The sequence below is a fragment of the Cebus imitator genome, unplaced genomic scaffold (assembly GCF_001604975.1).
Source record: "Cebus imitator isolate Cc_AM_T3 unplaced genomic scaffold, Cebus_imitator-1.0 Scaffold50, whole genome shotgun sequence".
In the NCBI taxonomy this organism is placed as follows: Eukaryota; Metazoa; Chordata; class Mammalia; order Primates; family Cebidae; genus Cebus; species Cebus imitator.
Genome location: NW_016107365.1, coordinates 1,982,948 through 2,010,455, shown reverse-complemented (window position 1 = coordinate 2,010,455; position 27,508 = coordinate 1,982,948). Strand labels below are relative to the sequence as shown.

Sequence of the window (27,508 nt, the reverse complement as noted above, 5' to 3'; positions counted from 1 at the left end):
TGGCTCTGTCATATGTAAACCTGGGATAGCAACCAGTTCATTAGAAAACTGTGACTTATCTAAAGTATATTGGGACAGACTACACATATTAACTAAAATATGCCATTAATTAATCAAATCACTCATTCAAAAAATACTAAGACCCTATTAAATGTATAAATAATATGCTACATAAGCACCTTGAGGTCACATAAGACAAATGTAGAATACTCTGTTCTTCAGGAGAAACCAGATACGGAAAAAACCATCTGCAACAATACAAGGCAGTGCATTTTAAGTGTTAATGACACAGACAACTGGGATTACAAAACACCAGCAAATGGTCTTCCTTTTATTACGTTTGTGTGTGTGCGCATATGCACAACATGCACACACACACATACACAACTTATATATGCCACAGGGTGATATATTACCCTAGAGTTAGCACTTATCCCAAATGCAATCATGTGGTCATTTGCCCAGTTAACCTTTTGATGTCTGTTCGTCTTGCAGATTGCAAGCTCCATGAAAACAGAGAACATTTAAAAAATCTCCTTGTTTTCACTCCATGTTATTGAATAAAACATATCTTATGAACTCTTGTTATACTGAGATCAAGTCTCCCATGACTCCTGTTTTCAGTATAACCAGAGTTCCATTACACCAATATCCATTACTTTTTGTTGAGAGAACACTTTTTTGAGCTAAGGCAATTTAAGCCAATGTAATTCCTTGATTTATTTTCTATGCAATACAGTTGAACCACTTCCTTTTTAAAAATATCATTTCACTTTTACTTTTGTGCAATCATTTCCTTAGAATCAATTTTACCATGATTTGGTTCCTCACAATTTCTTATGCATATCAAATGTTACTGATGATAGCTTTTGCCACTGTAATCATTTTTATGGCTAGTTTATCTATGAAGTGTAATTTCTCTGAATCAAATGTATAGATAGAAATGTTATGAAGGAAATTTGAATTGTGGGTTTAGTTGAGTCTTGCGTATTTTGCCACAATTGGTCTTAGTTTGTATGGATTTCTTTATGTGTATCTGAAAAAATAAATGGATATATTTTTTATTGTCTTCAAATCCTAATGCCCTGGGATTATTGATTCAGTTAATTCAGTGGTGGGCCTGGGGTCAGCATGAGAGAACAGCAGAGGAAGGGTACTTATTATGTGTAGGGCAGATGGCAGAGACTACAGACCTCAGCAGTGGGTGCTGGCATGACCCTCTAAAAGGGCCTGTTGGGTCCAACACTGCCTCAGCATATATTTACTCAGGACTCCAGGGACAAGGCCAGACTTCCCACTCTTCCCCCTCCTCACAACTGAGACCAGAGGATCCAGAGGTTGGATCTGAAGTCTATACCTCCTGTCCACACAGACACACAAGCTTTCTGTTATACCAACTATTAAAGTGTTGCCCAGACTAGCAACAGCATCATCTGAGAACGCATCTGTAATGCATATTCTTGGGCCCTAACTCATATGTATGGAATCAGAGATTATGGGGGTGGGGCCCATCAATCTGTATTTTAACAAGCTTTCCAAGTGATTCTGATGCATGTTCAGGCTTGAGAGCCACAGCCTTATACTCAGCTATCATTGTGGCTATGAAAAGGTAGGAGGAAGATATGCAAAAAGATTGAAAATTTACTTCAAAGAAATCAAAGACTAAAATATCCTTTTAAGCAAGATCAAGTCTCCCATGACTCCTATTTTCAGTATAACCAGAGTTCATAAGAAGTTTTAGTTCACTGCAAAGAAATAGAGAAGCCTACAATTTTGCCTACCTGAATTGTGGCAGGAAAATCCTTACTTCCTCATTATAATATCCCAACAATATTCATTATAAGTAGTTAAAAGTTTGTATTTGTTTCCTGGATCATCCTCAACAAAAATATCAACAAAAATTGCCCAGGATTGTTCTATTTCACAATGAAGTCCATTCTTCAGTAGGAATGATCACTCTGTAATAAGCAACACCTACAGAAACAATAAGCAAATGAACAGGCCAAAAGGTCCGTGGGAGTCAATGCGGCAGGCTAAAATTTTCCGTGTTGGGACAGAGATCTTGTCTGTCTTTTCCCTGTGGCATGCGAAGAGACTTTCATAGTGCCTTGTCCTTTGTAGATGCTCAATATAGATCTCAATAGAGATACGAATGAGTGGATAATCCTTGAGGATATAAACAGCTTGTGAATGCCTCATTGAAGAAGCGACAAAAGTTAGACCTTGAAAAATGGGCAGAACAGGATAAAGAGTGGAGACACTTTAGGTGGGAGGAGGAAGGGATACACAGTGGTCTCAGCAAAACCTGGAGTCAGGTCTAAATGTGGAGGGTTGGGACTGGCTGGCTTAGTCCCTTCAGGCTGCTATGACAAAATACCAAAAACGGGGAACTTATAAATAACGGAAATATATTTCTCACAGTTCTGAAGGCAGGGAAATCCAAGAACAAGTTGCCAGCATTTGGTGTCTAGTGAGGGCCCACTTTCTGGTTCATAGATACTGCCTTTTTGCCATGTCCTCGCTTAAAGGAAGGGGCTACCAAATTTCTTTGGGCTTGTTTTATAATGGCACAAATCCCATTCAAGAGGGGCTCACTTTAATTCCCTCCCAAAGGCTACATCATCTAATAACAACACCTTGGGGATCTGGATTTCAACATATGAGTTTAGGGGGACATTTAGACCCTGCACTGAGTATATGGTATTTACAGAGGAAAAGTTGTCCATGGGGGAACAAGATGACCACCAACATTATTATATTATATAGTTAAATGAGCTGGTGAGTTAAATAAGTACTAATCCTCTCACACATCCCCTACCATGCTAGGCACCCAGCAAACAGAGGAGAAAAGGACAGACATGGTACCTGAGTCTAGTGAAGAAAACAGACAGTGACAGGCATATGATGAGTACTTTGATAAATGGTACACGGGGCACATGGGGAGCTCACCTAACCAGGTGAGCTAGACCAGAAAGCCTTCCCAGACAAAAAGATGTCTAAGCTGAGACCTGAATGATGAGTAGGAGTTAGCCATCCCACAAGGAGGGAAGAGGGGTGTGGAACAGCAAGAGTTGGAGCTGGATGGACAAATGTGGGCCAGATTAGGAAGGACCTTCTAAACCATGTTGAAGAGGCTGAGCTTTATCCAGAAGCATGTGAAGTCCTCAGGAGGTTTTAAACAGGGGAGAAAACAGACTATCTATGACAGTTTCACAGAATTTATTCTTTGAAATTCCTACCACTGAGATGGGATATATGCTCCCTCCCTTTAAATCTGGTGGTGGGGGGGGCATTGGGACTTTAGTGGAAGTGATGTTATGACTTCTGAGAGTAGGTCATAAAAGATCCTACCCTTGGGACAGTCACTCCTAATACCTAACCACCTTGCTTTGGGGAAGCACATGTAGATGTTCCAGCCCCAGCACTGGCTGAGGTCCTAGCATCAATTGCCAGAAATACTAAGGAAGCCTTTGAGATGATTCCAGTCCCAGCGATAATCTGATGACTAAAACTGCAGGAGAACCTAAATACGAACTGTTTGGCTGAGCCCAGTCAGTACCTAGGATAATGAGGATAACTCAATGAATGGTGTTGTTTAAACCACTGAGTTTGGAGTATTTTTTCACACAGCAATCAATAACCAGAACTATTCCTGATATCACCTAATTAAAAATATCTCTTTTTGTCTCCTTTTAGTAACTGTGTTAAACTTACCATACTGATTGTTGGGATTCTGGAGCAACAGACATCTATGGTAAATAAAAACAATCTACAAAAGCACATAACAGAGTTAAGGAATAAGATGTTCTGTCCAATCAAATATTCTCATTAACAGACTAAGCAGGCCAGGTGTGGTGGCTCATGCCTGTAATCCTAGCACTTTGGAAGGCCAAGGCAGGCAGATCACTTGAGGATAAGAGTTTGAGACCAGCCTGGCCAACACGGTGAAGCCACATCTCTACTAAAAAATACAAAAAATTAGCCAGGTGTGGTGGTGCACAACTGTAATCCTGGTTACTTCGGGAGGCTGAGGCATGAGAATCACTTGAACACGGGAGGCGGAGGTTGAATGAGCTGAGATCACACCACTGCACTCCACCCTAGGTGACAGAGTGAAACTGTATCTAAAAAACAAAAACAAAAACAAAAAAACAAAACCCAAAACAGAAAAAAACAGGATAAGCAAATGATTTAGGTAAACTACTGCTTACAAATAAACACCATTTTTTTCAAATGAATTACTGAATTTTAAAGAATGAAATGCCCACCATAACCTATATTGAACACTATTATTTGTTAAGACTTTAGAATCATCTGTTACTTTGGGGTGAACAGTATACACATTAGTTACCTCTGTACTAAGGCTTCGAGGGGGAACAGGTGGAATGGACCAGTTTTTCCAGTTGGCTAAGCACCAGCCACCTCCTGGTGCCGGGACTGGGAAGCTTGTTGCTATTTACCGCTCACAAAATTTGGTGACTTTGCTAATGAATGGTTGTTAGCTAAAAACCAGGGCCACACTCACCCAGAACATGAGAGCGATTTGAACTGTGAGAAGTGGAAAAGATAAAAAGTAAGCTGAGGGGACAGGAAGCATGCCCTATTATTCCCTAAGACTGAAGGTGAAGAAATCCAAGCACCTTTTTTTTGCATGTGCAAAACACCAGACACACACAGAAACAATTAGGATTCTATGAGGGCATAGAATTCGTTTCTCTAAATGGGACTGTCCAGTGTTTCACAGAGCACAAGGAAAAGAAATTCTTTCAATATTTTTGAGCAGGAAGAACTCACTTGTTTTTATAATTCCTTAACTAGTTGCACACAAAGTGCATGTACTATGTCCAGCCACTATTTGCTTGCTCTTCATTCCCTACCTCATTTCATCCTCACACCAAGCCTAAGAGGTAGGTACTATTATTCCCATTTACCAAATGAGGAAGCTGAGGATGCCCAGGGCCACACAGTAAGTCATTGGAGCCCTTAGTATTCTATTTCTTAGGAGATGCTCCTTTTTCCCTTCTGAAAAGGCATAATGTGGTACAGTGGGAAGGATACTAGATTAGGAATCTGGATTCTATCTCAGCTCTACCACAAATCAATTATGCCAATTGGTGACTCTCATCTCTGGATCCTGTCTTCAGGTGGAATTGTGATCTCAGACCTGGATTTGGCAAAGACTCTCTGAGACACAGTCTACAGGTGATATTGGGGCTGTCTTGAATGGATCATTTCCTTAACCTGAAAGATGAAGGCAGTAATTAGGAGACTCAGAAGACTCCTCCTAGTCTACAATTTCTGACTCTAGAATCCTTGCCTCAGAACAACCACCAAGTGAACAGTCTTAGTTTTGGAGGTGGCAATGAAGAGTCTGCAGCAATCCTGGCAAAGAGCTGCTGAGGTCTGAGCAACCCTCTGGGCTTTCTGAAACACAAGGAGCAAGTGAGCTGCGGTCACCGTGTATTTTCTGCTCACTGGTGACCAGGAAGGTAAAATTCAGCACATACTGTATTTTAGACCATCATAAGTATGAAGCACCTTTGAACTGCTCTCATGCTATATTTTTAAAAATATCGCATTCAAGAGAGAAAAATCATTAACATATAAGATAAACTGTAGGACGATTTATTATCCACATAGTAACCTAAGCATTATGTGGCTTTTAGTGGCACTTATTTTGAAAAGCACATGGCTTGCCCATGATCAAAACAGTAATCATTTAAATTTAGCTTACTTAGCAGTTCTAAAGGCTAAATTCTGGTTTTGTTTGTGCTGCTGAGAAGACAGACCCACCACAATCCCATCAAGTTTGCTTATGAACCTTATTTATTTTTGAGAACATCGGATCCTACTGAAACTTGAAGATTTCAAATCTGTATGCAAATACACATAGGCATTATTGTTTTGCAGATGGAAAAATGAGGGCTCAAGTCATAGACATATATGATGGCAGAACAATGAGAAAATCCTGGGCTGTTTTCTAACATGGTAGAATTCAGCAAGGATGTAATTTGCAAGTAACTACTCCCTTGAAAATCAGAGTTGACCACACTTGTAGTGAAATTAATTCCTGATGGTGCTTACTGGGTTCCACTCTGGTGCCGGAAGCTGGACTAGAGACTGACCATGTTCCTTCAAGAATCCTCAGCAGTGCACAAGGGAAGAGCCTTTCTGAGGGAGCTAAGCTTGCATCTAGACCTTCACAGTGGTGCAACATAAATTCTCAGAGATTGGCATGCCACCATTCAGTGAACTTGGGAATTTCAGGAGGAGACCAAGTGTCAGCACTGTGTCTGTTGAAGTGCAATGCCTGGCTTCTTAGGAAAGGCAATAACTCACTAGAAGCAGGCCCTTCAGATTCATAGATGGACTGAAACCAGGGTTACTCAGCCAACAGGGACTGGCCGAGTGGCTGGAAGGTGCGACGGCTGACCATCCTCTTGTTTAATAGAAACATGTGGGACTTCCTGCCCCCGGGGATGTGGCAGAGCACAGCATCCAAAGAATAAGTGGTGACTTGGCCACTGACGTGCAGTTTCCCATAGAGCTCATCAAATTTGGCCACAAGGGCAGGCACATCCTTCACTTTTTCCCTCACTTTGGCCAGCTGGAAAAAAGCAAGAACAGATCATTATATCTCTGCAAGATTTATTCCTTGTTCTTACTATAACTCTAAGAAAAAGTAATGGACATGAACAAAAATGTATGGTATGCCAGATCCAGTGGCTCATGCCTGTAATCCCAGCAATTTTGGAGGCTGAGGTGGGAAGGTCGCTTGAGCACAGGATTTCTAGGCCAGCCTAGGCAACACAGTGAGACTTTGTACAAAAAAATTTTTAAAAAATTAGTTGGTGTGGTGGAAGATCACTTGTGCCCAAGAGACAGAGGCTGCAGTGAGCCGTGATTGTGCCACTATACTCTAGCCTGGGTGACAGAGTAGAGTCTGTCTCAAAAAAATATATATGTGGTATATACCTAAAATAGTGAAAACCAGTGTATTGGGGCACACAGAAGTATTACTATGAGAGATTCCAAAAGCCACACACAAAATTCAAAATTAGTATTTGAAAATCATACCTAATATAAAGCAGGGGTTCAAATAGCACATTTATATAATGAAACACACCAAGTAAAGGAGGTCATATACCAGTGGAATCAACTTTGTTCAATGTAATGATTACAGCAGGAGGAGGCAGGGCCAAATTACATGGGGCTTTATATATATTCCACAATAAGCTTTTTGAAATTTATTCTAAAAAAGCCATCAAAGCATCTAAAGTGGGACAAGATTTCATTTACGTTGAAAAAGTTGCATAATGGATTGGTATGTACAGAAATGTGGAGACTCTTCTGGAGGCCCACACCATAGCCCAGATAAGAAAGGGTGGTGGCTTAAGATTGGGAAAGGTACAGAAAAGATGGAGAAGTGCCCGTTTGTGAGGTACATTTTGGAGGTTACACTGAAAGGACTTATTTTTGAATGGGTGAAGGAAAGGGAGGAGTCAAAGTTATCTTCTCAACTGGGGCTTTAGTAACTGGATGATGGGTGCTACCATTTCCTGAGATAGAGAACAGGGAGGGTGAGATTTGGAAGGGAACATCAAGAGCTCTATTTGGACCTGATTGAAATAGCTGTGAAATATCTAAATGGTTATGTCTAGAAGACTGTTGGATATACAAATCTGGGGCATGATGGAGAGGTCTAGACTAGAGGCATACATACTAGAGTCACAAGTATATGAATGGTATTTAACCCCCAAAATGGGCGAACTAGAATGGAGAATGTGAAGCTACTTTCTGAATAAAACCAGTATTTTACTTAGTTCAATCCTTATCAAGGGTATAATCTAAACACACTTCTTGATGGAATTTAATTGGGATCAAGCTTCCTAACAAATCCTTTGGCCCTCTTCTAAATTTATAACACTGTTTGCACCTGCACATCTTCCTTTCAGACAGGGCTCCCAACCACACCTGCAGACAAGCAGCTTAAGCACTTCTTAATGTTCTTAAAAACGAATAGTTTGTTTAGTCCCCACGTTCAAGATGAAAATGACTTAATGTGCAGCGTATGGCTTCTAAAAGCAGCACAACAAACATGCCAAGGTGGAGATAATTTTGATCTAAAAGCTGTAATAGTTCTGTTACATAACTACAGAAATAAGTCAACAATTCTTTTCAATAGTCCTGTGATGGTATAATAGCACCTATGGTAGTTTATGGTCTTATCTCCCTACGTAACACATTTAAAATAACTGTTGGCATAAACATTAAATGCAACATTTGTAAAATGCAGACTTTTACAATATAAGACTACATTTGCAATCTCACACATATATATTTAGAACTAGCTCAAAAGCTACTGGAGTTATATGAATCAATCCATTTCTCATCAAGCAGTTCCTTGAGTGACCCCCAGTAACCAGAGAGAAGACACTGAACTAGAGGGTTCATTTTCTAAGTAAAACAGTCTTATATGAGTATTTTGCAATATGAAGTTTGTTTGGGTGCTTTAGCCATACAAATGGTGACAATGTATTAATGGATCAGGTCTAAGGAAAGATTGTTAACATCAATGCTGCTGAGAAAATGGAAGTTGTATGAGTATTTCACACGTATGCATACACACATGACTATGCACTTTAAAATCTGTTCATGCTTCTACTTTCTCTGCTTTTCTAAAGTTACTCCAAAAGGGTTCGGTGGGTCACAACCTAAACAGAGCTAAGACCACAAATACAAAGAAGCTTGAAATCAGTCATATCCAGTTAGTCATTTTCCTGACAAGTTCCCATTTATCAGCAGGAAGAAGCCTTTGGGTGGAAGTGAGGAAATGTCACAGGGCTGGGAAGGCGACAGTGTGGCAGGAGGAGGAAGCAGCCACTGCCCTCTAGTGCCAAGCCTGCCATCTCAGCCGTCAGCCTGGACCAAACTATAAAAAGGAGAGGCAGGAGAAATGAGGAAGAAAAGGAATACCAACCAACAGGCCACTTGGTTGATCAAAATGCCAGTATCAGTGTTATTATTAAGAATATGATCATTGTCAATAATGTACAATTTCTTTACACTTCTTTTTTCACCTTAAGTATTATGCTATGAGAGAGGTACAAATTACTATATTTCAAATGACCTACAATAATTCCAATTTGTGTACTTAAGCCATCATCGTGACACATGGGTTCATTTGTTTCATTTCACGTTCAATTTTTAGGAATTGCTTTTTCTCTTCATTTTTATTTAACTCTGCTTTAAAGTTCTGAAAAGCATTTACATGGTTCCTAAGTTAAATATACAAACAAGGTACATTCAGAGAAATCATGCTTCTATCCTTCACCTTCACTTTCCTTTTTCTTTTAAAATTTTTTAATTTTTAAAAATTAAATTAAAAAAATTTGTCAAATTATAATTGTCATCAATTGTGTATATTTATAAAGTTCAATGTGATGTTTCAGTCTAGTGTACATTACAGAAAGATTCAATCAAGCTAATAAACATATCCAACACCTACAATGTATCTTTTTCTGCAGTGAAACATTAAAAATCTACTCCTTTGGCATTTTTGAAATATGCATTATAATTAACTGTAGTTCCTAAAGACAACTAAAAAACCTTTAGAACTGATAAATCAATTCAGTAAAGCTGCAGGTTACAAAATGAACATACAAAAATCAGCAGTGTTTCTACACAAAAAATGATCTGAAAAAGAAATCAACATAACCACTTAAATTTTCGGTTTTTCATCCATAGTGTTTTTCAAAATCCTAAATATATATAAATATATGGTACCGCTTTCTTAAGGCATACCACACACACCCATTTGCATCTTGCTTTTGTCACTTAAAAACATATTTAAGTGATCCATATAAATGGTGATCCACAGCAGTATATGATACAGCTGTTCCTCACTTCCTTTGGGTTACATAGCAGTCCTTTGTACGAACAGACCCTAATTTGTACAACTAGTCCTTTACTGATGGAAATTTGGGCTTTTTTCCAGTCTGCTGTTATTACAAATTGGCCTGCAACAAATAGCCTTGTACATACAACTTCCTTGTATTTGCTGGTATATTTTTGGAATATATTCCAAGTGGGATGACTGAGTCAAGGGGTGAAATTATTTGTTTGTGAGATACTGCCAAATGCCTCTGCACAGGGTATACCAATGTTTTCCCTCTAGCAGCATTGGATGATAGCGCACATTTCCTCAGAGCCTCACCAACCAAACAGGCTGGCAAACTTGCAGATTTCTACTCACGAGAAAGATCATAAAGTAGTTTTATTTTGCATTTCTCTTGATACGGGCAAGAGAATCTTTTCAAATGTCTAAGGGCCATTCACAATTCATTTTTAGTAAGTTCTGTCCACATCTCTTACCCATTTTTCTTTAGCGTTGTTGGTTCTTTTCTCACAGTTTTCAAAAAGAGCTCTTTTTTTTTGGAGGTGGAGTCTCACTCTGTTGCCAGGCTGCAGTGGCATGATCTCGGCTCCTGGGTTTAAGCAGTTCTCCTGCCTCAGCCTCCCAAGTAGCTGGGACTGCAGGCACGCGCCACCACGCCCGGCTAATTTTTGTATTTTTAGTAGAGACGGGGTTTCACCGTGTTGGCCAGGATGGTCTCCCTGACGTTGTAATCCGCCTACCTCGGCCTACCAAGGTAGGCGGATCACAACATTACGGGCGTGAGCCACTGCGACTGGCCTCAAAAAGAGCTCTTTAAATATTAGGGCTAATTATCCTTTTGTCAGTATGATTAAAAACTGAAAGTACTTTCTTCTAGTTTGTTATTTACCTCTTGACTTTGCTTATGGAGTTTTTGCCACACGAAAAAAAAGGTTTCAACATTTTTATTTAGTCAAATTTATCACTTAATTGATTTGGATTTTGATTGAAAGATAAGTTTTTCAACTCCCAGGACATTAAAGAATCCACTAATGTTTATATCTTCTGCTTGTATGTTTCAATTAAAAAATTTAAATTATCATCCACTTGGAATGTATCCTGGTTTGTGGTATAAAAACATATACAAGTGTATCTTTTTCTATTGGCTCTCTACTTATCCTAGTACTCCTTACCAGTCTATCCATTTAGATTGATTTGAGATGCTTGCCTTTGCCTTTATGTTACACTAAATTTGTATCTGTGATTTGTCTGTATCTGGACTTTCTATTCTGTCCCATTAGCTGCCCTATTCGTGACCTAAGCCACAGTTTGAATTATAGAAACTTTAACATGCTTTGATATCTGCTAGATCTAGCAACGCTTACTGCCCCTTTTTCACAGGGTTTTTCTAGATAATCTTGTTTGTTTTTTCAACCAACCTTTAACTACAAAAAAAAAGTGATATTTTCATATTACATTATCAAAGTAACTTCAAAAAAACATTTTTCATGAGGCTAGGTCTTCTTATCTAAACACATGGTCTGTCTTTTCATTTGTACAGGAGACTCTTTCTTTTTTAAGATGAGAGATACTATATCCTAATGTTTGCTGACAAGAATGACCCACAGGGAAGGGGATATTGATGATGCCCAAAAGAGCGAGTCAACTTCTGGACTGATGCTGTGGAGTGGGTCAGAGGGGATGGGATCTAGTGCACAACTGGAGAGGCTGGCGTGAGCGGTGCATCCATAGTCATCATGGGTAAATAGGGCGAGGGGCCAGAGGCTGTCAATGGAGTAGTCATTCTCTTCTGATTACTTATATTTTCTCCATGAAACAAGAAATAAGGTGATCAGTTGAGAGTGAAAAGTGAGGAAAAGGTTTTGGAGGCTTGAGGGAAAAGGAAAAAGGTGTAAAATTGGCATCTAGAAGAAAAAGAGAGTGAGCCAGGACCCATGAATACAGTGTGGGAAAAAAAAAAAACCTTTGCATATAGACATGGATGTCTTAGGAACAGAGAAGTTGCCGTATTTGGCAATCTCTTTAAGGTACGCTTTAGAACTGAGAAATTAGTGGGCATTGTTAAGAGTGCCCTTTCACTTTTAAATGATTTCTGCAGCACTTGCATACTCACCACTTCCTCTGAGAACACCTGTCTCTTCACATATTTTGATAAATTTCCTTCTGTAGCATTTTTTAGTATCTCTATCACGTTTTCCAACATATTTAACTGGATATGGAGTATAATCTGAATATTAAGAAGACACAAACAAAACCAAAATGAAGTTACTGTCTCAATGCTAAGAAATGTACCTGGTTAGATAAGCCTGCATTTACAGGTACCCACCCTGCTTTGATCCTACTTCGTAATTTATTTGCTTGCACAAGTTAAAAAACTGTGCTTTAAATGTAAACCCACCAGCCAAAATGTGCTTTCCAATAGTTAGTCACAACACTATAACTTCAAAATTTGTTTAAGGGTAACATTGGAGAGAGCAGAGATTTGGTGTCTGGATAGTTGGGCTGAAATCTAGATACTGGCAAGTACCAGCTAAGTGACTCTGGACCATGTACTTAATCTCTCAATTTCAATGCCTTCATTTGTAAAATGGGGAAAATAGGTTTAGATCTCACATTTTAGGTTTTATGAACATTAAATAAAATACCAGTATACAGAAGGTACTCAATGAACAAAAATATTGGTTTCCTCCTCTCTATATCCTCTAGATTCAGAGGATATGACAATCAGACAATCTCATAAAACCAGTGACATGGTTTGGCTTTTTCCACCCAAATTTCATCTCAAATGGTAATCCCCAGGTGTCGGGTGAGGGACCTGATGGGAGGTGATTGACTCATGGGGGCAGTTTCCCCCATACTGTTCTCATGATAGTGAGTGAGTTCTCATGAGATCTGACGGTTTCCTAAGTGGCAGTTGCCCCTGCTCTCTCCCTTTCCTGCCACCTTGTGAAGAAAATAATTTGCTTCTCCTTTGCCTTCCCCCATGATTATGTTTCCTGAGGCCTCTCCAGCCACACGATACTGTGAGTCAATTAAATCCCTTTCCTTTATAAATTACCCAGTCTCTGGTACTTCTTTATAGCAGTGTAAAAACGGACAACCAGAACTGGCTGGGGGGAAATGGTACCTTCAACGATTTTTTTTTTTTTTTTGAGACGGAGTTTCGCTCTTGTTACCAAGGCTGGAGTGCAATGGCACGATCTTGGCTCACTGCAACCTCCGCCTGCTGGTTTCGAGCAATTCTCCTGCCTCAGCTTCCTGAGTAGCTGGGACTACAGGGGTGCACCACCATGCCCAGCTAATTTTTGTATTTTTAGTAGAGATGGGGTTTCACCATGTTGACCAGGATGGTCTTGATCCCTTGACCTGGTGATCCACCTGCCTCTCCCTGCCAAAATGCTGGTATTATAGGCGTGAGCCACAACATCTGGCCACCTTCAACGTTTTCTGTTGTTAGGAAGTCATAGGCACACAGGCTACTGCAGGCATAGAGTGGAAACTGGCTGAAATTTTAATGAGGTACTCCTATTTACACTATCTATTAAGCAACTTTCAAAACTGGGTACTGTAGTTGTGCTTTCAAAATGATACTACTACCTATCTTCCACCAGATAGGTACAATTAACACAAGAAAAAAGAACACATTTCCCCCCAATTGCCAATATTCACTAGTATAATTCAAGAAAAAGTTTAAAGAAAGTGAGAATGAGAATTCACCAACCAATGTTACATCCAGTTTATAGTTTGATGTATAAATCTTCCAAATATATTAACTTATCCCCAAAATTTGATCCTACTTTTGGTCAATTACCACACAATAGACATTTATTTCCTCATAGCATTAATATTAGAAAAAAGAAATCTTATTTTTAACACATACATAGCAATTCATCATGGAAATATACCATACTTCATTATACTGACCAATGTGTATATGCATTTTTAAAAACTGGTAATGTCTTAGAGACTTGATTCCCAGAAGTGAAATTACTAAGTCAAAGCATAGAGATGTTTTTAAGGCTCTTGATCCTTACAAAAGGTAGTTTTCCTGGAAGAGATTTACCTTTTTTATATTAAACCAGCTATGTTTTCTCACCATTCTGTTTGGTAACATTTTATACTTGTTGAGTAATTTATCAGGATGCAGGGTTGTCTTTGGTTCTGAAGAGAACAGAAATGATCCCAGGTAGATGAAATACAAAGAATTCAATTTAAATGCAGTGTTCTAAAGCCCAGGCAAAATCATGAGCACACCCTTTTTGGGAGACAACTCTCCATGGAGTCTCTCAAATTTCTGCATGCCTTGAGAGCAAAAGCACTGCTTTTATTCCAGACTATCTTTTTAAGGATATTTGTGTACAACAGACATAGCGTCGCATCCAAAGCAAAGTTAAAGGCATGCTTACTGGCCACTATAAGAGATTTGGGTTACCTAAGCTCAAGGTTCTTCTCTTAAAAGCAACTTCCTATGTGTACAAGAGGCACATAGAGCTCTTCATGTCTCCCAGCAGGACCTGGGGCTCAGGAAACTGATGCATATCCTGGCGTCTGCTATATAATAATCTGTCCTTTATTTCTCAGTGTCTTGTACACGCCACTAGCATTCATGAAACTAGGGCAGGCTAACTCATTAGCTTCCAAGTGGGATAAAATCTCTGACCCGTCACAGTTCTTAACACCTTTGTTAATAAAAACCAATCCCAATTTTGTTGATGGTGGTGTCCTCCCAAAGGCAAAGACAAGTCTACCTTGTTCAATGCAATGCTATGTCTCCAGTACAAGGTACACAGCCAATTCTCATTAACAATAAACAAGAAGGGGAGCTTGGCTTCCCCAGCAATTTACAAAAATAAACCATCTAGAGCCCTCTGCTAGAAATGATGTGCTCCCTGGAAGATTTCAATATTTCTTCCTAAGTTTTTCCAACTTCTCTTCCTCCCTCCAGCAACTATCTCTGATTCAGTAGGGATTTCAAGAATAAGGCTCACTACCTTAAAATACACTGGTGAAGGACAATGTACATGAGGCAGTCACTGAAAAGGCAAAGAGAAAGTTTAAAGCTAGGGGCTTATCTCAAACCAGTCTCAGGGTGCAGCTAAAGAAAACGAAAGTAGAGTACGGCACATTGCCTTAATCTTACAGATTTCAAACGAAAGACTACGGAAATTCAGTTAGTGAGGAACAGGGGAAATTTTGGTAAGAAAAACTATTTAAAGAACACGTGCTTCCTGCCTCTTTGATTTTCTGAGGCCTCAGGAAATAAGTTACTAGATACCTTTGAACAAAAAAGGGAACAGAAGCTCTGAGCATGCAGAACTTTACATTTCTTGTTTCTTTTATTTTCGTTTTATTTTTGCTATATTTGAAGAATATCATAGTATGGTAGAGGCTGCCAGTTTTCTAACCAATATCCATTGTCTCCTCCTTTTTTGATAACAGGACTCCCTAACTTTAACAGGCTCTTTCATGTATGAAACTCAAAGTCTATTTCTCAGGGTTCTTTGCAATTAGATGTGGTCATGGGATTAAGTTATGGCCAATAACACCATCAGTACAAGTTGTTGGATGAAGACATTTGAGAAAGTATCTTTAAAAGGGATGAACTTCTTTGTCCACTCCCATTTTTCCTACTTGTTGCTGGACTAGGGATGTAATGAATGGAAGTCACATGTTAAAGATAGTAGAGTAGAAATATACAAAGAGGCTGGGTTCCTAATGACATCATGGAATGCCACATCAGGCGTGGACTGACCAGATTGCTTTTCTACATGGAAGAAAATAAAGGCTCTAATTTGTATAGGCTTTTATTTTTATTTTTGGAGTCTATATTGCATTGCTCCTAAACAAATGCAATTCTTAACTTACACATATGAGTAAGATCCTGCCATGAGGAAATTTGTGAGAAATCAGTCCTGTCTCCTTTCCTCCCTGTGCACTCCAGACTTCCTAGCATAAGTTAGAACTTTACGGTGACCTAAGTGGGTAGAAGAAAGGGGCATTAAGACAGCCACCTGTATTAACAAATAAATGATAAATGCAGCAAAACCACCTGTCGGTTTCCTTGCAAGGTAAATTCAATTCCTAAATGGATCTCCAATTGGAGGCATGCCAGGTTTATAGAGAAATGATTAGAATTCAAATAGAATCAGTGGACAATTACCCTGCATTGGTCTCTCTACTTCCAGACATATTTGGAAGTAGAAATTAATCCTTTGATGTGAAGCAGCATTGCTAAAGAGGATCTGTGTTTGAGATTGAGAGGTTTCAACTCAGACTGAAAAGGTAGAGTCAACATACATGTGTTTTGATGAGATATGTTAAACCAACGCAGTATGTATTAAGTATTAGCTGGAAAAATAGGAAACTGGGCCCTCTTTGTCACACTGTGAACAGGAGCAATTTAATAAAACAAGTTAGGGAGAAAATTAAGTTCAAATTTCAACTGACAGCAGCAAAAAATTTTAGCATAAAGCATTAATTTTTAAAGTTGGTCAGAAAAAAGTTTCATTTATTTCTGTGAATACTGACTAACCAGACTCTACTCAGCCTGTCAGTTTCCATCTCTCAATAATTAACAAGCTGTCTTTAAGGATTTCAAGTAGATGAGTTAGCCTTAGAGAAGAAGCTAAGGTCCATGCAGTATTTTTTTCTTTTTTTTTTTTTTTTTTGAGACGGAGTCTTGCTCTGTGGCCCAGGCTGGAGTGAAGTGGCACAATCTCTGCTCACTGCAACCTCTGTCTCCTGGGTTTAAGTGATTCTCCTGCCTTAGTCTCTGAGTAGCTGGGACTATAGGCGTATGCCACCATGCCTGGCTAATTTTTTGTATTTTTGGTAGAGATAGGGTTTCACTGTGTTAGCCAAGTTGGTCTCGATCTCCTGACCTCGTGATCCACCTGCCTTGGCCTCCCAAAGTGCTGGGATTACAGGAATGAGTCACTGCGCCCAGCCATGCAGTAATTTTTTAAAAATGTTCTCTATTAACAGAGACCTAGAATCTGAAAAAAATTACTAAACTTGAGAATGGCAACCATATAATTTTCATCATCTCTGAGGAAGATGACATAGGCTTATATTACAACATGAGAAATTTCAGTTGAACATTTGAAAGAATTTCCTGACAATTTTTAAACACTGAAACTGTCATTAAGTTTCTTGACAGTGGGTACAGTTCTGTGATACAGTTCAGAGAGGATGATTCATACTCAGTATCTCTTCAAGGTTTCCTAAGGAGTCCTTGCCTGAAACACACCCATCCCAACTGCATCCATAGGCTGACTTTCCTTTCCAGCGCTCAGCGGAAAGGAGCTGTTCCAGCTGCCTGGTGGGTGCGCACATGCTTTCTCCACCATGCCCTGCATTGCTCTTCCTACTGGGAATGGACAGCCTCATGCTCAGCAGGCTTATGTTTAACTCCACCAAAGCACCTTCTCATTTGGGAAAAAAAAATCATTAATAGATTATTTTTGTTATTGGAGACAAAGCCTTGCTCTGTTGCCCAGGCTGGAGTGCAATGGTACAATCTCCACTCACAGCAACCTCTGCCTCCCAGGTTCAAGCAATCCTCCTGCCTCAGCCTCCCGTTAGCTGGAATTAGAGGCACGCACTACCACGTTCAGCTAATTTTCATATTTTTAGTAGAGATGGGGTTTCATTCACCATGTTGGCCAGGCTGGTCTTGAACTCCTGACTTCAAATGATCAGCACACCTTAGCGTCCCAAAGTGCTGGGATTACAAGCATGAGCCACCGCACCCAGCCCATGCGTAGATTCTTATAACTTTGAGAGATAGGCCAGGATGGGAGGAGATGATAAATGTAAATCCAGAGGTGGATTATATGCACTAGTGGGATCGTTTTTTTTGACATCCAGTCATGTGTTCTTTTTATTCACGAGGAGCCGCTAGTCCCAGTCCTGGATAAAAAGATACACACCCTTTTCATCTCTGTAGGTCTGGGGTGGTGAGGAAACCCTAAGCTTTGCAGTCAGAGTTGTTGGTGTTAAAACCCTGACATTGCTATTTAATTAGCTGAGAGAACTAAGGTAATTTATTTACTGTTGACTCTTCATTTTCCACATCTATAATGTGGAGAAAAATTGTTTTGATAGAACTTTTGTTGTATAACAAATATAAAGTACCTAGCATGATACCTTCGATAAATTAAATTAAAACTCTGCTTACCTCACTGTTTGACTTCTTACCACCAATGCTTATTGAAATCCTCAACCTTGCTTCAACTCTAGGAAAAGCGACCAATGGTCCATGTAAAACACTTCTCCCCATTTTCTCCTGTCCTTGTTTCCTACCTGATGTTATAAGAGACTTGGATAGCTTTAGCTTTAGTGGAAGAGTATCTTGCTAATCCCAGTCACATTATGATAGATGGGACCTCTGAAGGCCACTCTCTCTCTCTCAGAACCAGTTATATACTGGAATACCAGAGCTGTCCATATCCAGTAGGAAGCAGAGATGTCAAAGATATATTGTGCCTGTTGGAAGACCAGGCTTCCCAGTTTAGCTTACTAGTATGACTGGCTCAAATGACCTGACCTTCTGGACTCTGGACCTTTGCCAACCTTGGCCTCTCGGACCTGCTTTAGCCTGTGAGCTATTCAGGCTGACCCACCTGCTCAGACCTACAGTTTCTGCTTCGGCCCCCAGGATGAACAGGAGCTACCTGCAGCAGCCTAACACAGGGACAGCTCTCAGCCATTTGGATTTCTACACAGCTATGAGTCCTTTCCTGTCTTTTCTGGTGCCTCTTCTGCCTCACCATTAATGCCTTACAAACTCACTTCTGAGCCCTCTTACTTTCCCGCTTGCTTATGGCATTCATCAGTTCATATCAAATCCATTACCAGGTGTATATAGTTGAGTTCATGCCCTCCAAGCTCATGCCCTTTGGAACTGAAAAGTCTCTTTGTCAATATTTTTCTAGTACTTTGTTTCTTCCATTCCAAACTCATTTCATTTTTTTCAAATTCTCTGTTATCACTGTTTCCATCTTTCTGGTTCCTCGGACTGAACTTTCTCTCATGTAAAAGCTGCTGTACCCTCCCTAAAGGCCCCTCACATTGCTCCTGCTAGCCACTCCTGATCCCCCTGATCCTCTGCATCTACTCATCTTAGAATACTCAATTAATTACTGCGATCTGTTATCCTAGTTTGTGTCATGCTAATGGTTACACATTTCTATCCTTCTGAAAATGTTTTCTTCATCTCAACCTTTGACTATTTCAGGAGACTATAAGCTCCTGAAAGTTTTTTCTTTTGCAACTCCCCACACATAAGTAGTCACAGTATGCAAGGAGTCTCAATATGGGCTGGTGTCCTTAATGACAAGATAGTCTTTTTTAATTGGTGCAGGAAGGTTTTGTGACTCACTGCTCAAACTCTGGGGGTGGTAATATGCCTCAAATTTTATTTATTTTTACAATCTTGTGAATCTGTGTAATCTTTTCCCTTTGCTTTTAGTTTTAGGGATTAAGATTTTGCATGTCTTGGTGACATGTGTGCAGTCGCTTGCTGACTCAGACCACAAGCCCCAAATAAGTGACCCAGGTGGCCCAGATAAGTTAATGGGGAAGAAGGCCATGGGCATACTGGCAACATAATAAGAATAACAACAGATAACATTTATTGAATGCTTACCACATGTCAGGCACTATTTTGTGTACCATAGGTATTTAAGCTCATTAATTGCAACAATGCCATGAGTTAGGGACCACCAATAAGATGCAGTTAGCACACAGGTTTCTTTTAAGGCTCAGTAAAGAGCCTGGAGGATATGTCACCATCCCCTCCTCCTCTCTACATCTACAGCTTTCTTAGCCATGTCTCATGTCTTCAGCATCTAGCCATGTCTTATATGTGAGCATATCTACCACTCTCCTACCTGTTTACAAAATCCTGGAAGCAACAGCTGTGTTGACTCTTCTTACAAGGATGATACTGTAATTTTCACAGAGAAGAATTCAATAAATGACTGCTGATTTGAATTGAATAAAAACCTTGGGAGATAAGTCACTGTACACAGCCAAAAATTTAGGCATCATTTTATTATAATACATGTATACATTTCAAGGCTTACCTTATACCATAAAGAAGTCACTTACATTTAAATTAGTGCAGGTTATGCTTTCTGGATCCATGATTTGAGAAAAAATGGACATGGCTTTTGCCACCTCATTCTAGAAGGAAGAGAAACAAATCATATCCTATATCACATGAACTAATGTTCTTGTAAAAGATTACTTAGAGAAGGCGGTATATTCCTATTAAAGTGACCCCAGGGTTTTGAAGTCCACAAGGAAAAAATGTTTTGGAAATTAAAACTAAACATTCCATAAAATGCTCCCTCCAATAGCATATTGTTGAATGTTTTAACAACCTGCCTGAGTCCAGATTTTAAGATGCAGGCATAAAGTTGGCATTTCCCCTTCTCCTACTGGAATCAGCTTCTAAAAAAATAGGAATGAGGAACAAAGTGCAAAGCCTGTCTTTGACATATGTAATTAGAATATAGAAACTCCAACTACAGCAGAGTTGGAAACACTGGAGATGGAGGCTGGCCAGGTTCAGGAGAAAGCAGTCAGAGGTGGACAGTGCTCTGTATCTCAGAAAGAACCCACAACAGGACAGCTCTCAAAGGTAAAGGCACAACCTGAAGTACAAAATCTAATTCCTGTTTACCATGATGAGAAAGAACAGAGTGTAGGACTACTAAAGAGAACTTCTGCGGATCCTTGTGGTGGCAGAGATGAGGCTAGTCAAGCATTTCCATAGACAAGCTGTATTCACTGGAAGCAGTATGTTCCTAAGACAGCAGGGCAGAGAAGAGACTGCTCGCCAAAAATCTCCTCAGTGCCTGTTCCTGTTGGCTTAAAAGAAAGCAAGCCTGTGTATACTTGTTGACAAAACTCTGGGTTATATGAAGAAAAATCCTGCTAGTCTAGAACAGGGCTCTGGTGTGCCTCTCTGTTGCTTTCTCTGTCTCGACATAAATCTACAAGTGACGAGTCTAAAAGAAACTTAACGTTATTCTTTTATTTTTGAATTTTTATTTTTTAGAGACAGAGTCTTGCTCTGTCACCCAGACTGGAGTATAGTGGTATAATCATGGCTCACTGCAGCCTCAAACTCCTGGGCACAAGATATTTTCCTGCCTCAGTCTCCTGAGCAGCAAGGACTACAGGCATGTACTACATCCTGCTGTACATACTGCTGCACTTGTTTTTGTTTTTGTTTTGGAAAGACAGGGTCTCCCTATGTTGTCTTGGCTGGTCTCAAACTCCTGGACTCAAGTGATCCTCCCCAATCCCAAAGTGCTGGGAGGAGCCACTATGCTAGGCCTTAAACTTACTTTTCAATGATGAATAGTCAAAAAAGAACCACCACAGGACACTGATAAAGATCATATTTTTAAAAGGGGAAGAGGAACACAGTAGAACAAAATTAAGAAAATAACTGGCAGAGTGACTCACGCCTATAACCCTAGCACTTTGGGAGGCAGAGGCAGGCAGATCACTTGAAGTCAGGAGTTCAAGACCAGCCTGGCTAACCCAGATGGGTTTAGTAGAAATCCCATCTCTTCTAAAATACAAAAATTAGCTGGGTGTGGCCAACATGGTGAAACCCCATCTCTACTAAAATACAAAACTTAGCTGGGCGCACGCCTGTAATCCCAGCTACTCGGGGGGCTGAGGCGGGAGAATAACTTGAACCCAGGAGGTGGAGGTTGCAGTAAGTTGAGACTGCACCACTGCACTCCAGCCTGGGCGACAGAGTGAGACTCTGTCTCAAAAAAAAAAGAATAACTGGCCGATGAAGAAACCCTTATAGAAAAATATTTCCATGGACATAGCAGATAGAAATGAGAAAAATGAACAAGATCATGTCAATCAGAAGTGGAAAAAAATCAGGCAGGCCTTAGATTTCTCCACAGCAATGTTCCATACTAGAAGACAGAAAGGCAATGCCTAAAAAAACCTTAAGAAAAGCACTGTCACCTTGAAATTGTAAATCTGGCCAAATTGTAGTTCAAGTACAAAAACAACAGGCAAATAAAATAATTTAAAATACCAAGAACTCAGGGGATATTGTTCCTCCAAAGAATTTACCAGAATACTCACTTCAGCCAACAAAGAGAAGACTGGAAAAACAACAAGCATCAAACAACCTATTTAACTACACATGGAACTAACAAGTGGGGAGTGAGGCTATAGAACAGAGTGTAAATGTTACATGCTTGGACAACGAAGCAATATTAACACTAACAAAAGTTAGAAACAGAAGGGAAAGCCATGAGGGGTAGGGAATGCATTCCCCTTTCCTTATCTTTATTATCAGTGGCCCAAAAAATATCACTTAAAACTGACAAATCAAGTACATTTAAGAGTAAAGTGAGCACTATCAAAGTGAAATACCAATTTCACCATTACTTATATTAGGGAATTAACAGGTATTATAAAAGAATTAGAGAATTAAGAAAAGCAAAACTATGGTTTTTAAGTCACCACTAGAACAAAAATACCAACTAGAGAAAATAACCACATGGCATAAAATAGTAGAAAAAATTATAGAAACAGAAAGTATCAAATAAGACCTAAGATCAAATACATGTCATATGAATATAAACAGATATTAAAAGATTAGCATCATATTACAAAGCAACATAGACATTTATGTAGTATATAAGACATACAGCTAAAACAAAACAATTCAGAAAGATTGCAAAAATAAGGGACAGGAAAAGCTGTACATCAGGCAAATGCACACCTGATAAGAACAAAGGAAGAAACAAGCAAAAAGAGGGGTGGAGATATTAATATTGGATAAGGTTGAATTCAGGGCAAAAGCAGAACACATGACCTAGACAGGCACTTTATAGTGCTAAAGTGAGGGATTTACAATGATGACGTTACAGTGATGATGTATCTGTGCACCAAACAGTATAACTTGCACATAAAGAAAAACTACAGGAGCTACACAAAGAAAGAAAAACACATACCTTAGAAGAGACCTCACTCACCTCATGACAGATTAAGAAGACAAAATAATTCCCCTGGATACCAAGGGAAACTTAGAAAGTTAAAGAAATGTTCTTGACCCAGTGGAGGCCTGGTAAGTATATAATCTCTTAAGCGTTTGTTCTTCAGTGACTCTTCCCAGCAGTATATAGAAATGGATCACCCTCATATTTTGATTTTTAATTAATAATAAGAGTTCTCCAGCTATATTTTACCTGCCAGGAAAATAACCTGGCTTGGCTATTACTTTTCTGCTATAAAGTTTCCTTTTACTAACATGTAAAGCATTTCATATATATATATTTTTTTTTTTTTTTGAGACGGAGTTTCGCTCTTGTTACCCAGGCTGGAGTGCAATGGCGCGATCTCGGCTCACCGCAACCTCCGCCTCCTGGGTTCAGGCAATTCTCCTGCCCCAGCCTCCTGAGTTGCTGGGATTATAGGCACGCGCCACTATGCCCAGCTAATTTTTTTTGTATTTTTAGTAGAGACGGGGTTTCACCATGTTGACCAGGATGGTCTCGATCTCTTGACCTAGTGATCCACCCGCCTCGGCCTCCCACAGTGCTGGGATTACAGGCTTGAGCCACCGCGCCCGGCAGCATTTCATATTTTTTAGGCCTTGGAACAGGAAATCTCAGAGGAGAGGCTCTTCCAAGAGAGGGTGTTCCAGGGTTCCAGCATTAACTCTGTCCATCACTGAGGCAGGACCTTAGGGAGCTCCCCTCTTGTCTCTGGGTCTCTGCTACCTCCATCTGTCCAGTCAGGGGAATGAGGCTAAAAGATCACTAAAGACTTACCCCAATAACAGTAGTAGTTGGGTATAACTATGAAATATATGACGGATACCACGTCTACAATGGACTGACTCAGCAGTCCTCATTCATCTGAGGCAAATTCAACTTTGGAAAGCATTAAACTAAACTGTTCTCTGAGAATGTTACAACATAAACTGATGATCTGCAATTTTCCTTTTAATTACTTGAGAAATTTCTCTACCCTTCTATTTAGAAACGCATGTTAGGTTCCCAATTGCAAATGAAGACATTCTTTGCAGTTATATGTATAGATTATAGATTTCCATAGCAACAAGGGCATTGGTCTCTTTATTGGGACTACTTCTTTGTGATACAGTCAGAAGGAAGAAAATAAAAGCAAAGACACATGAAAGTAGTAAAGTCCTGGCCACTCCCAATTTACTTACGCGCACCCCAAAGCTTTACCTGATTCAGAGCTAATGCCACAGCGAAACAGGATGCTCTCCTGGAGAGAATTTCTCCTTTGAGTAGGGCTTCTTCTCTTAATATAGTACAGATTTTAAAAGACTCAGGGCTATTCTGTGAGGAGACAGGATTGTTCGATTAATGTCATAAACCTTTAAGTTCAATAAAATGATTAATAGTTCTCAGTATTTAGAGTTCCTTTTGTAAGGATTTCCTACAGCCTCCCTCAAGCCACTTAAAAGATTAAGCCCCACATAGAGACTATTTGCAAATAGATCAGGCTACTGATATGTCAGCAGCTCAAATCTAAATTAATTTATTTTTAAAGCTCATTTTCAATTTTCTGAATTGGGGCAGTTTTTACCAGAATAAGGTTCAACAACACAAGGAAACTTTTCCTGGGGGAATTTCCAATCTAAAAATATTCATATGTCAAATATTTGAAAACATCAACACTAATTTGAACTTACATTATAAAAGAATCCCATGAAAATAGAAACCTTAAAAAAAAAATCCAAGAATGTGAATGACATAAAAACAGGAGGGGTAAAGCCAAATCCTCTTCCTTTATGCATGCTGCGGGGTATTAGGTTTATGAGAGCAGCCTGGCTGTGCATCTATGTCATCTGTCAATACTAAGTTGCAACTCTTGTCAAAATAAAGTCCAAATGGGATGAGAGAGGGCCAGGATTGATGTGGAATTTGTACTAGCTGACCAGATCACTTTTTCAACTCATTTCCACTGGGTGAAACAAGTTATTCTCAGACATGGCACAGGGGAGAAAAGTCCTCTGGCCTTTCCTAAGTAGAATTTATTAATTTTTTTTTGAGACAGAGTCTCACTCTGTTGCCCATGCCGGAGTTCAATGGCATGATCTTGGCTCACTGCAACCTCTGCCTCCTGGGTTCAAATGATTCTTTTGTCTCAGCCTCCAAAGTAGCTGGGATTATAGGTATGTGCCACCACACCTAGCTAATTTTTGTATTTTTAGTAGAGACGGGGTTTCACCATGTTGGCCAAGCTGGTCCACCCACCTCAGCCTCCCAAAGTGCTGGGATTATAGGCATGAGCCGCCTCACTCAGTCTCTAAGTAAAATTTTAATTCTCTTCACTGCAGTATACACTCAAGGAGGCATCCCTAAGTAGAATACAGGAAGACTGGGAATTGCAATGCTGAGTAAGTGATGCTCTAGTACTGTGTGGTTTTCTGGCCTCCTAGAATCATAGAATGGTATGAATGGAAAGAATTACTGAATCCAGAGGTCAGCAAGCTATGACCCTCAGGCTAAATGTAGCCAAAGCTAAGAATGACTAACATTTTTAAAGGCCTGTAAAAACAAAAACAACAAATATGGGACAGAGAGGACAGAGATCATATGAGGCAGAGACATATGTGGCCCCCAAAGCCTAAAATATTTACTATCTGGCCTTTTATTTAAAAAAAAAGGCCAAATCTAACCCTCTCATTTGTAAAATGAGATAGGTGATGAGTTCTAAGCTACATAAGCCAGTTAATACCAAAGTTGCAACTAGACTCCAAGTTTCTCAATTTCCGGTTGGTTTTCTTTCCACCATAACCCAGCTGTCCCCCTGTTTTGGAAAACTGGTATTGCTACACCCTTCATGGGTGTTTTTCAGCAGCCCATGTTCTTCCACTTCGCTTGGTGTTCCTTTGTTTTCAGTATAAAGAGGTTTTGTGTGCCAGGTTAACAAAGTCTAAATGACACGAATGACAATAGTAATACATTAAACACTGACCATTTCACAATTTCAGTTATCATTCAGTTACTAAACTAAACATTGAAGAAATAGTTTCTATGGGCAAGAAATAATCCTGGTACAGTAATGACAAAATAACTTTTTTTTTTGAGACAGAGTTTCACTCTTGTTGCCCAGGCTGAATGCAGTGGCGTGACCTCGGCTCCCTACAACCTCCACCTCTTGGGTTAAAGTGATTCTCCTGCCTCAGCGTCCCAAGTAGCTGGGATTATAGGCACCATGCCCGGTTAACTTTTCGTATTGATAAAAGAACTTGTAAGTCATGGTCTCTGTCCTCAGAGTTCATTTTCATGTCACCTACATTTATTAAAAAACAACTGGATACCAGGCATTGTGTTATGTGGTGGGATACAAAGAAGCCTTAAGGAGCTCACACTCAAGTAGGGAGAATGGAAAGTGGATCTGCCAAGTACAACATTAGGCTATGTCAAAACTACCAGGGAAGTGATACAAATAGAGCATAAATAAGGGATATCTGGAGGTGACAAACATCACTTCCAATTTTGGTGATTACAAAAAACTTCATAGATGAGGACAAAGTCATCCTTGAGTTTACCAATGAAGGAAGCTAAGATTTCTATAGAAGGGGACAACAGGGAAGATGGATCTAGCGGAGTTCAGCATAAGACATGGCTCTAAAGCAGAGCCTGAATCCAACACATTGCCTCTTGTTCTCACTATCTACACAATCACCAGAGAAGAGTGAAAGATGAAAAAATTACTTTTCCCATGACAAAACTGTCTGATATGGCTAACTTGAGTTTTCTAAAAATGAATACATTTAAAATTAAAACATTTGCACCAGATGGAAAACAGACTTCAGAGGAACTGAATTTTATTTGAAGAGAGAAAAAAAAAAATCCTCTCTCAAAGACTGCCCACAATGCTCTCAAAGTTAAGGGGAAAGAATCTTACCAGTTTGTAGCAAATTCCAAAAGCAAGAACATAGGTATCTATGGTGAACTTCACATCTTGGTTTTTCATCTCTATCAATACTTCCAAAGCACCTGCCAAAAGCAAAGAGTGGATCGCGGAGTTAGCCAGAGTTCCTCTACTGCTGGCCCCCAAAAGCTCTCATCTGTTCAGCACCATCAACTGAAAAGTGTATTTTGACAAAATAAAAGCTATTTCTCAAAGTCATTTAGCAATTAACTAAATGTTAAAATAAACTATCCGGTCATACAGGAAGAACTAATGTTTTAAAAGCTGCTTTACAATTTTAGCATAAGTAAAATCTGAGATATTTAGTTTAAGTGATGACACGCAATGCAATGTTTTCAAACTTCATTAGGTCTCCATAATTCAGCCACTTATCAAGAATATAAGAATCATTTTTGCATGACTCATTTTCCCCCTAATTCCTACACCAGCAAACAGCAGAATTTTTCAGCAAATAGAAACTGCAGTACTTACTTTCATATTTGCCTTTGATAAATAACATATCCATCAAAATGTTGAATGATGTGGAGTCTGAGAAGAAACCTTGCAAATGCTAATGAAGAAGAACAATACAGTTTGGTTAAAGGTGAAAACTATTTATTGAGGAGGTACTTTTACTGTCTTTTTTTTTTTTTTTTTTTT

The 27,508-nt window shown here is 39.5% G+C and overlaps 1 protein-coding gene across 5 annotated transcripts in view; it reads right to left on the bottom strand.

The window, feature by feature from the left end:
• Positions 1-5,490: 5,490 nt before the first annotated feature.
• PTCD2 (pentatricopeptide repeat domain 2) overlaps positions 5,491-27,508 on the bottom strand; it is a 45,524-nt gene continuing 23,506 nt past the window's right edge. The window contains exons 5-10 of one of the 5 annotated variants that reach the window (XM_017527606.2): positions 27,341-27,419; positions 26,843-26,934; positions 24,148-24,261; positions 20,012-20,086; positions 12,012-12,125; positions 5,491-6,607 (exon numbers count right to left, since the gene is read on the bottom strand). In XM_017527606.2, the coding sequence (XP_017383095.1) occupies positions 6,383-6,607; positions 12,012-12,125; positions 20,012-20,086; positions 24,148-24,261; positions 26,843-26,934; positions 27,341-27,419 (699 nt within the window). In that variant the 3' untranslated portion in view covers positions 5,491-6,382. Of the gene's footprint in view, positions 6,608-12,011; positions 12,126-20,011; positions 20,087-24,147; positions 24,262-25,666; positions 25,865-26,842; positions 26,935-27,340; positions 27,420-27,508 lie in introns of those variants that run through there. The other 4 variants (XM_017527607.2, XM_017527610.2, XM_017527608.2 and 1 more) reach the window with 4 other exon arrangements.